Here is an 11,059-nt window from a genome sequence, read left to right on the forward strand (position 1 = left end):
TATCCCATGCTTTACAACAGAATTGTGTTCCACACTAACAGGATACCTCACTGAAGTTTCAGTCTGAAAACAGTACAATCCATGCAAAGTTGTTACTTGGTCACTCAACATAATATCTAATTAATATTAAATTTTAGTTATTTTTCAAAAGTTTCTCAGAAAATTGTCAATAAAGACTTAAAAGACAGAAGAATTCAATGGCATGCTGACCAATGTAAAATAGCATAAAAGAAGTAATTTATTTGTCAAGGAATGAATATGATTTAAAATGATTTTTTACTGAAAATGTTCAATTAGATGGCACTTGAGGTCTTCAGAATACTTTTTGCTTCAATCTTTTTTTTTCTGACCGAAGGCTTCTTCCATGCTCTCAGGGAACTTAATGTAAGACTCGAGGAATAACACTATTTTTCTAGGAATGAAACTGATGAGACAAACATTGAATTAGTCTATTTTTCTTGTTTTTTAGAAAAAGGTACTCTATAAATAAAGATATGAAAAAAAACATTATATGTGCTCAATACTTTTTATATCTGGCAGTAACACATTTGGCACTTCAGTGCTATAAATCAGGAAAACAAATGACAGACCAAGATGTTTTGTAAAAGCCCAGTCTTCAGTGGTGGCAGGGACTGGAAGCAGACAGTGCTAGACCAGGCATTGCTCCCAGTGTACCATCCCAGGAAAATTTTTGAACTTTCTATACCCAGCTGCATCTTAAAATATTTCTTAGAGACAGAAGAGGCCGGAGTTTTTCATCCAGATCATTAAAAAAATCAAACCCCCTGTTTCTTTAAAATTGGGTACATATAACTGGATGGACTGCAGGAATATTAACTAAAGGACTATTTCAACTAAACTTTCCTGCTGATTTTACAGGCATATGGCAAAGGAAAGAAGGTAATGCCAGAAGACAAATCACATGCTTACATTCTGAGACCAAGTAAGTATACAGCTGGAGGCATGATCAGATAAAATTTTTCCTTTTTAATTGCATCCACAATCCTGCTGGCTGCATACTCTGGATCATAAACAGGAAGCAAACAGGGTTTTCTATAAAATAAGAAAAAAGGGTTATGGAATTATAAAACTTTACTTTTGAGATAAATACACACACATACATAATGAGAAAATTTATGCATTTTCTCCCTTTCCTTCAAGTAGTCTTGAAGAGGAATCTCTAAACCTTTTAGTTCCTTCTATCATCAAAATAAATTGAAAAAATAAATTGTGAATTGGATGACTTTTTTGTAAGCTGACCATGATGAAATTGATGCCCACACTGATTGCAGTTTTGGAAACTTCCAAGCTTAGCCATACTATGTGCTGTTCTATGCATCATTGCTCTCTAGCAGTCCTTTTCTGCTGTAAATGCTGAGGTGACAGCTAAATAGACCAGGACCAGGTTTGTCACCAGCCAGGAGAGGGGCTCTGCTCTGCATACATGCACTGCTGCACAGTGATGAATGGTGCAAGCAGGAGCAGAGCACTGAAAAACCCAAGATCACTGGGACTGCGCTCCTGCAATGGCTCATTCAGTGCTTGCAGCCTCTCCCATCACTGCAACCACAGGGCCACCCAGCAGATCCCATCACCACAGCTGTTCTCACTCTGAGGTACAGCACCTGCCAGTACAGACAGTGGGGCACAGTTAATTACAGTACAGACAGTGGGGCACAGTTAATTACAGTACAGACAGTGGGGCACAGGTCATGGGTATCCTGACAGCCATAACTGTAATTACACTGCCAAAATTACTTGGGGTGGAGAACATCAGCACTCTCCTGACAAATAAGGTTCCCTTAACCCTTAAGTACTGCTGAGTATCCCCAGCTGTTCCTTGACTGTGAGGTTATTACACAGTTCTTGTTATTGACTGTATGCAAGACTTGGATTTCTTTATGTCAAAAGACTGTTCTCTGTGCCAATAGGGTAAAAACACTGAATTGAAAATCAAATCAATCAACAAAAAACTGAATATTATATACCAGGTGAGTGGCAATTATTTTTTATATATGGAATTGTACAAATCTAAGCTTTACTTACGCGCTTTTGAAGCCTTTGCTTAACTTAGTACTAATAAAATAAGGACAAATGATTGTGGTTTTAATGCCACATTTTCCTCCATGATACAGTTCTGAATTTATGGCTTCCATCATTCCAATGACTGCACTTTTACTTGCACAATAATCTAGAAAGTGGAGAAAAAAAAAATATCCAAAATTTTAAAAGCACAATAAAATCTATGTACAGAACTGAATTCTTTGTAATACAATTTAAGCCACAATATTATTTAGTTCTATCATTGGCAGTCTTGTAATTAGTATTTAAAGCATATTGGTGATCCTAACTTTGGAGATTAATGGCTCTTCCCATGAATGATGCACAGTTGCCTAAGGAGAAAATGAATCCTTTTCAGAGGAGGTTATTTTTTTCTGTGCACTATATAGGCAAATGAGCTTATTCAGCATTTTCTGTACATTTCCAGATACAGTTATTGTCTGATGAATGTATGGAACACCATCCTTGGAGATAATCAAAACTGGGCCTGTTTTAATCTGGGGATATGGAGCAAGGGACCTTCAGAGATTATTCCCATACAAATTATTCTACAGTTTTCCAGTTGTTAGAAACTAATTTAATACAGTGCCTTACATGTAATTTCCTAAAACTTTTTCCAATGTGTGTGAAAATAGTTGTTAGATACAATGAAACCAAATTTTGCTAAAACACTCCAAAGACAATAGGCATCAGAAGTAGCTTGCTACTCTTCAGGAGTTCACTCTTAGTGAATGATGGAACCACGCAGCCTAAAAATATATATCTAGGGTGTAAGAGGTTATAAAGCATGGATGGGAAGGCCCACTCCCATAAGCCTTACAGTATATAATGAAAGCTGAATGTGACTTATATTATCAATACCAAATATTGATAATATATCAAGGTAACCCCCAGGTAACAGGTGTCAAATAAACACTACAGTAACACCATCCATCAGCAGAAGAAACAGGAGATCCTTATTACACTGAAGTTCAAGTTCTCATAGGTGACCTCAGAGATACCATCAACATGTAAGAGAGGCTTGAGGAGAGACAGGGCAGCAGACCCAGACTGATGAAATAGGCTAGACTAGCAGATTGCTCTTCTGAGGGAAACAGCTGAGAATACTGAGCTTTAAATAGCTTAAACCACACTTCATTCAATTTTATTAAAAATTCTGCCAAAATGCCTTCTGCACTTGAAAAACCATATTCCAACTGAATGTGTGGCTCCAGATATAACCCTTGTGTGTCTCAGGAAGCAGAAAAAGCTGTCATGAGAAAGCATTTGACAACCTGTATGCAGGGCTCCCTCCCACTGCACGTGTAGGAGCTGAATTGTCCTTCTGATGTGGAGAAAAGAGAGTCTGTAACCAGACAGTAAAATCTGCAGGGAGCTCGCTGTGCCCCTCAGGCACGCGACACTGTCACCCTCCGGTACACCGTCACCTTTGGGTTCTTGTCAGTACAGGCTGCTGAAACCAAGCATTTTTGAGGTGTCAAAGAAAAGTGGATAGTGTGTAGACCTGATTTGTAATGGCAGTTGACAATAATTACCTGACAACCTGTAGAATCCCATTAATCCAGCTGCACTGGATGTGCTAACCAGGTGTCCACGGTTACAGGCCACCATGGCTGGAAGAAAGGCCTTGCAAGTCTAAAAATATATAAATATATTTATTTTAAAATCCCCTTTATAAATAGGCATAACAAAATTGTTTCATTCCAAAATTTGGCAATACAACCTGACTTGCTTTATGGTTCTTCAACATACAAGAAGCCCAAATGACATTTAATCTCTGTCACAATTTTTAAATGAGAGACAATATTTCCTTGAATGAAGAAGGATCATTCAGACAGAATCCTTTGTCTGAAGATCTAACAGCATTAAAACCATGTTATTAAAAACAGCAAAGTTTGTATTTTCTTTTCTTTCCTGGTTCCTCACGATTTGTCTGTTGCTAAAGGTTTGGGACACAAGAGGGAGCTAGAAGTCAACACATTAAGGGAGCTCAGCTGTCTGTGGGCTCTTTTTGTTACAAGCCAAACTGCCTGACAATTCCAGCACTCCAGGACCCCACTGTGGGTTATACTAACTGGGAAGAATGTTAGTGTTTTACAAAGGGGGAGATAAGAAAAAGGGACAAGAACAGTAACAATTTTTTTTTCTCAATAGCTGAGGAATCCTATTACACTCCAGATGTGAGTGCATCACTATCCTCCTGCCCTGGGTTTCCTCAGACCTGTCAGGGGGAACACCTCTCCCAGTCTGTTTTCCTCAAGTATGTGTAAGAATGATGTAGTGTGGCTAGGGAATACTAGGAGAACTTCTATTCTTCAGTGATTTTCCATTGAGAGCTGCCTTTTAACAAAGGAGTTGCAGTGCTCTATTTTTCCCCGATGCAGGCTGTTCACTCAGGCATATTAACAATAAGTGCAAAGAGGGGACAATAGTAACACTTTCTCACAAAAATAACCCCTCCTAAATCTACTGAGACCTCAAATAACTGCAAATTCCTTCAGAGGTAGAAAAAAACCAAAATAAATTCTTACTAGCTAGATTAGTTTTCTATGTACTTCAATCAGATGGTGACCAGGAATGAAAGCACTGAAGACCAACATGTGCAGCATAAAATCAAGCAATCATTTAGGCTGGAAGAGACCTTTAAAATCATTGAGTCCAACTCTAAATGTAACACTTCAAAGTCTTCCAGTTAACCATGGCTGTGTCTTCCTGAATGCTTCAGGTCTCTCAGGCAAAGGCTTCAGATGCCAGGAAACATCAGGAGCAGGGAAGTCACATGCCATCATGTCAGCACTCCCTTCAACCACAGCTGTTACAGGTAGGGCAGATTTCCTGATACAGCTGCACAAACTTCGATTTACCAGAGTGCCCAGGCAGGTTCATGTTAACACTATTGAGACATACTGGGGAGACTGTCTCCAATCACAGGATGATAATGAAAACATATATTTCTCCCAATCAAGGTCCTTCACATCCCTATTCCAAGCTGAGTTTTTAAGGTAAATGCCACCATTGTGGTTTTCACACCTAAATACTTTTCTGTACCTTTTGGTCACTCAGGAGTAAAAAAACCCACAAAAACTTTACCCAGACTTGAGAAAAGAAGTTGATTCTGAGTGTCTTTTCAAATTCTTCATCTGTAAGCTCACAGAACTTTTTCCCGATCATTATGCCAACATTGTTGATTAGAATAGTAACATCCCCAACTTCTTTTCTAACCTGAATTAATGGGAAAAAAAAAAAAAAAAGAGAAACTGAAAGCTTTAGAAGGTATCCTTGCCTCTTGTGCTTCATTTATGAAAATGTTTAATAATATTTGCAATAATCAATATTTATGAAAACGTAAGTATGCAAGAACTGTTGTATTGCATCAGATCAAAGGTCCATCTAAGCCACCCAGCCCTTGTCTCATGGTGGAAAGCAATGAAAAAAGGAACTGGCCTCTAAGGTCTCCCACATACTCAACTTTTCACATGCTGCAATTTACAATCTTTTGAGGGGTATAAAATATCTATATCATCGTCTTTAATATATCCCAGTGATTCTCCCCCCTTCCCTCTTCCCCAAGTTTTTGTAATTGCTCCCTTAACTCCAGAATACTTTAGACTTCCACAAAAAACTAAAGGTAAACGTTATGCAGCTTTAGTGTGCACCATGAGCACACTTTAACTACAATCAGAACATTTCTAGTCCCCGATTTTTGGTATTGTGAGAACCTGCATTCCTCTGCTAAGCCTGCTCAACCCTCTTTCCATACAACTTCTACTGAACTGGAAAGAATTCAGCTCTGATAAATGGGGGATACAAATCCTCTGAGCACAATAGCATCTACCATAAAATAGATGGATAAAATCATCATTAGCTCCATTTGGTTTTGTTTTCAAAAGATTTTGTGCCATGATTTGATTTATATCAAAGCAGATGGCCAAGATTTACTTATAGTATAAAGAATCAGTCTCACAGATTTCTCTGCTAAAGGTGGATGATTATCTGGGGTCTCAAAAATTATATTATGACTACAAAAACATTAAAATCCCACATGTGCTGCTGTCTGGCAATTTGGAAACAGGTGATCGGATCTGGTGCCTCAATATCTGACCTTTCTTTGGCTCTCTCAGGGAACCTTAGCATTCAGTGAAGATTTGTTTGATAGTTCTCCAGCTGTGTGAGGCTTAGGCCTTCTCATTGACAAGCAGGGCTCAGATACTTGCAGCTTTCCACCTGCATAAATGAATGCAAATCTAGACACTGTTCACTATGGCAGGAATGCTCAATTCTTCCTTTGAGGAACACATCTGTACTTTCTCTCCCTACTCTTTTAACTGCTGTGTCAGTCCATATGATGATCCTCTTCTTAACATGACACCTTATCTTCACCAACAGCAGCATTTTATTTTCCATGGCATCAGTTGTCCTGTTTATTCACTACTACAAAATATGTGTGAAGCTTGGCTTCTATTTAGAAAAAAGTCAAGCTGATTATTCTACATTATGTATTTTTTAGGTGTTTGCTAATTCTTCTGTGAATATAATTTATACTAGTTTTCTGTAAGACAGGTTCATAGTGTGTTTGTGTCCTCTCAAGTGCTCTTTAAGACTGGCATATTTACTATGGTTTGTTCCTTGATCATCTGTTCTAGCAAAACACACATTCTGCATTTCTAGCCCAGCAGATCCATGTCCTTCAGAATTCCCAGGTGGACACTGCTTGTACCTGAAAATTAGTTGTTGTTCATTTTACCAGTTTGCTCTAAAAACCTCTTCTTTAGAGACTTCAATGGACTCTTTTGTTTCCTAAAAACAAAACTTACATTATGGGAAAATACTTATGCTTTTTTGGCAGCAAGTATACCGAATAAAACAATTTAATTTAATTTTCTTGCAATTGTTTTCTCTTCTGTGTCCAGCCTCAAGACTTTTCATATTGCCAATCAGAAATTTGCAGGTATTTCTAAGAGTAGAGGAGGCCCAGAGTTGAAAAACTCTTCATCTAAGAAAATTTCTGTCTCTGTCAGGACCGAACAATACATGCAAATATCTGTGAATATGTTGTTAATATTAATTTGACACCTTAACAGCAATTTTAAAATTTTCAACTGCTCTTTAAGGTGCTGTTGGCAGGTCAGCTTGTGCACTTCAGAATAGTGTTTGCAGATTTGTGCACAGCAAATTCCACAGGCTGAATTCCTGTGGCTGATTTGGTTAATGTGTTTGGAGATCAAAAATTACTGGGGGCACAAAACAAACCTTTTGAGACTCTGCTGAAATAAGAGCAAACAAATAATTTCAAAATGTTCTTTTTTTTTTTCTCTACAATGTGATTGAGCTGTGGCCCATGTACTACTTGCAAGTATGGGTAGAAGAAACCCTTGCTGATTTGCAAGCATGAGAATTGCAGCTCCAAATACTTACAGACACTGAATCCAACTTACCTTTTAGAAGTACTTTTCCTCAAGAACATTTCTTGAGGAAAAAAGGCGTTTCAAACTTTCATACCCTTGCTCAGAAAGACTTAATCTGATTTGGTTAAAATAAAAAACAAGAACCACAAAACAAAGAGGCAAACCCACCCATGTCCCCACCTTTCCACCGAGAACCCATTGAAGATCAATGTCATATTTCAAGTCTATTCTGAAACACTCATGTCATAAAATAATTTAGCTAATTTCTCTGATTATGCCTTCAGACACAGAATGTCAAAGATGTGACGTGAGAGTCATGTATATAAGCACATACATTGAGAATCTGAGAATTTAACAGAAGCTTACAATTGGATGAAGTTGCAGTGGATAACTGGATTATAAGTGAAGTTCAACTGGGGAGCATTTTCAGACAGTTTAAGGAAAAGTAAAAATTAATTATGTTAATTTAGTATCCAATTTCTGAACAACAACAATAATAATAATAATGTAATGGTTTACAAAGTGAGTCAGCACAGCAGAAGAATTCCATTGAAAATGGAGCTCTTCTTTACCTTATTTTCCACCTGTATTGATCAAAAAAAGGAACTGAAGCTGAATCATCAGTTTGACTGGAGATCAGCCACATCCTAATGACACGTCTGAAAACATTACATCCTGCATCACCCTTAGAGAGCTACAGTTTCCTAAACAAATAGGCAAAGGAAAGAATCCTCCTTTTACACTATCCACTGATTGTTCTTTTATTTTTAAATAATTTATTGATATTTTAAAGAAATTTTAAAGCCTAAATAGGTTAATATATGGAGATAATCTCTGCTGCATGTTTTACCATACTCTTAATCCAAACACTCCCGTCTCACAATGAAGAGTAGAAATGGATAAATCTCAACAGATCTGATTAAAACCAGTTACTTTGTTGCAACCATAGTTTAAATTCCACCTAGAAACTATTCAAAAGGAGAAAGACATTGTTCTACATGATTACTTCCCTCCATGAAATAGTACAATTTCTAAAAAACTAATAAATTCAATAGGATATTCTATCAAAAAGAAGCAAAAATACACATCTTACCTTGTCTGCTTGTTTATAGATATCTTCCCTACTGCTGCAGTCACAGTGGTAGGTGAACACCCTGTTGGCTCCATTTTGTTGGGCTAATCTGCTTGTTTCTTTGTTGCCTTCATCATTGATGTCCCAAAGAACCAAGGTTACTCCCAAGGGAGCCAATTTTAAGGCAACCTGCTTTCCAATTCCATTTGCAGAGCCAGTAATAAGTACTATTTCACCAGCAAAACATTTTTTGCGTAGAGAAAATATAGAGAACATGTTCTCCATAAGTAAAAAAAAATAAAATTTCACATACTGTAGTAACTTCCGGATGCATCTGAAGCTGAACATGGTTTCTTGGGTCCAAGCACCACTCTTCTGTTGTGCAAACCCAGAAACACAACACGTTACAGTAGTGGGATACTGACTGAAGAAAAGGAGAGGTTGACCTTCAAACAGCAAGTTCTTTTGCAGTGTTCTGTGCAGGTACAAAATATTAAATTATTAGTTATTTATTAAATTATTAAATTAATTATTAAAGATTTGTTTTGTGGAAGCTGCCTTACTAGTGGGATTAAAGCAAATGTCTTCCTCTAGATCCTACGGACCTGTTTCATCCCGAGTTCCTCAGCTTCCATCTCAAATGGAATCTTCATCCAAATGTTTTTAAAAACATTTTAGTAACATACATTTTAGGCAGGTAGAGCACTTTGTTTTCACAGCCAGCTGATGCTAGCTGAACAAAAAAAGTACTGAACACACTGGTGCGGTATTAACCTTAGGAAGGAAGGTGTCCTCTTTAGCAGGCAACGCGACCTGTTTGGGCAGCCGGGCAATGGGAACGCTCCCACACCGTGTGTATTTTCCAGAGCGCATTCCCATTCGCCAGCAACTGACCAGCCACAGGGAAAAGCCTGTGAAAACTTACGAGCCTTGGTTTTCATTCTGCATTAGGCAGCAACACTCCCTTTATAGTGTTTGGGACAGGACAGGAGAAGGCTCAGGAGAAGCTCCCGCGCTGTCCCGGCGGATCGGATCGGACTGGACGGTCCCAGTCCCGTCCCGTCCCGTCCCGGTCCCGTCCCGTCCCGTCCCCCCGCGGCTGCGGCCCCTTGGCCCCAGCAGTCACATCTTCGCTCTCCCTGCACCCTGTCCCCCCGCACTCACCGCCGGCTCCCGAGTGTCCCGCACGCCTGCCCGCCTGGCCCAGGCTGGCCCGGCCCTGCCCGGCCCGCCCCGGGGCTCGGCTCCGTGCGGGGGCGGCCCGGGGCGGTGCGGGGTGCGGGCCCGGGCAGGCGGCGCTTCCCGGCTGGGCGGCTGCGAGACGGCGCTGCGGCACAGGGTGCCAAGCCTGGCTGGCTTCCCGAGGGCACCTGTAGGGCGGCAGCTCCCTCTGCCACGCCGGGACATCCCGCTGCTCCTGCTCCTGCTCCTGCTGCTGCTCCTGCTGCTGCCACGTCGGGGGCCCTCCCGTGCCCGGCCGGCCCGGCCAGCGGGGTAGCACCGCCGGCTCCGTCCCGCCTGGCCGCTCCATCCCAGCCGGCTCAGGGCTCGGACAGCAAGTGCTCTCTCCTCCCTCTGCTGCTACTTCGCTGGAGCTACAAAGTTAAACACTTCCTAATTCATATAGTAAATTACCGTTGTCCAGCTTGCCGGGCCGGGAGCAAAAAGGTAGATGATGATTGTAAGCGTGCCCCCTAAATCAGTGAATCCCCTGATTATCATTTCACACCTTTAAAATTACTTTTGTGAGTCCTCAGTTTCCCATACATGCGTTATCCAACTCTAAAAGTACAGCCCCACACCACTGTAACATAAATATTTTTGAATAAAAAGCCACACACATACTTAGGTCCGTAAGAATGTGCTTCTCCTGTGACACCAGCTCATCTTCATCACCATGAAGTCTTCCACACACTGTTTATGTAAAAAGGCAATGAAGAGAATGCTACTTATTTGGTGTACTTTGCATTTCAAATGAATTATGTTAGAGGTCTTGTTTATTGGCAAGTCATAAAAGGAAAAAAAAGTGGAATAAATTCACAGTGTGCTCTGATATACACATTTGTATTATATATACCATCCAGACTACAGTTTATGGGGTTCATAAGATGTTTTTCTGTTGAGCTGAGATAAAATGATAGCTCACAAAATTTGATGTAATTTTCAGCAAGAAATACGGTGGAAAACTGTATACTGTCAGTGTAAAGATTTGTATGGGAGAGGTATGTTTCCATGCACAGTTAACTGTTGAATATTCTATTTTGGTGCCAGCAAAGGGGAAGCTGAAATACCCCTACTGAGGATGAAGGCAGATCTCAAAGCCTCAGTGAGCTGTGGCTCCAAACAAGATGCCAAGAAATGCAAAATAGGTGGGTAACCTAACTCCAAGTGTCCCATGCTGCAATCAGTAATTAGACAGCAAAAGCAGCAGATTATGGTGAGGGGAAGCTGAAATGATTCAGAAATGAATTCCTGGTTGTGAAACAAACCAGGGAAGATGTTTGTTTATTATGATGACGTT

At 40.0% G+C, this 11,059-nt stretch overlaps 1 protein-coding gene across 1 annotated transcript; it reads right to left on the bottom strand.

The window, feature by feature from the left end:
• Positions 1-215: 215 nt before the first annotated feature.
• On the bottom strand, positions 216-9,777 carry LOC107214541 (epidermal retinol dehydrogenase 2-like). The gene is made up of 7 exons (XM_015650036.2): positions 9,703-9,777; positions 8,560-9,013; positions 5,152-5,283; positions 3,597-3,696; positions 2,047-2,191; positions 931-1,053; positions 216-424 (listed from the first exon to the last, which is right to left on the bottom strand). Exons 2-7 carry the CDS (start codon positions 8,884-8,886, stop codon positions 331-333), a joined length of 921 nt encoding a protein of 306 aa, XP_015505522.1. The 5' UTR covers positions 8,887-9,013; positions 9,703-9,777; the 3' UTR covers positions 216-330.
• Positions 9,778-11,059: the final 1,282 nt, after the last annotated feature.

This window comes from Parus major, chromosome 2 (genome assembly GCF_001522545.3).
Source record: "Parus major isolate Abel chromosome 2, Parus_major1.1, whole genome shotgun sequence".
Lineage (NCBI taxonomy): Eukaryota > Metazoa > Chordata > Aves > Passeriformes > Paridae > Parus > Parus major.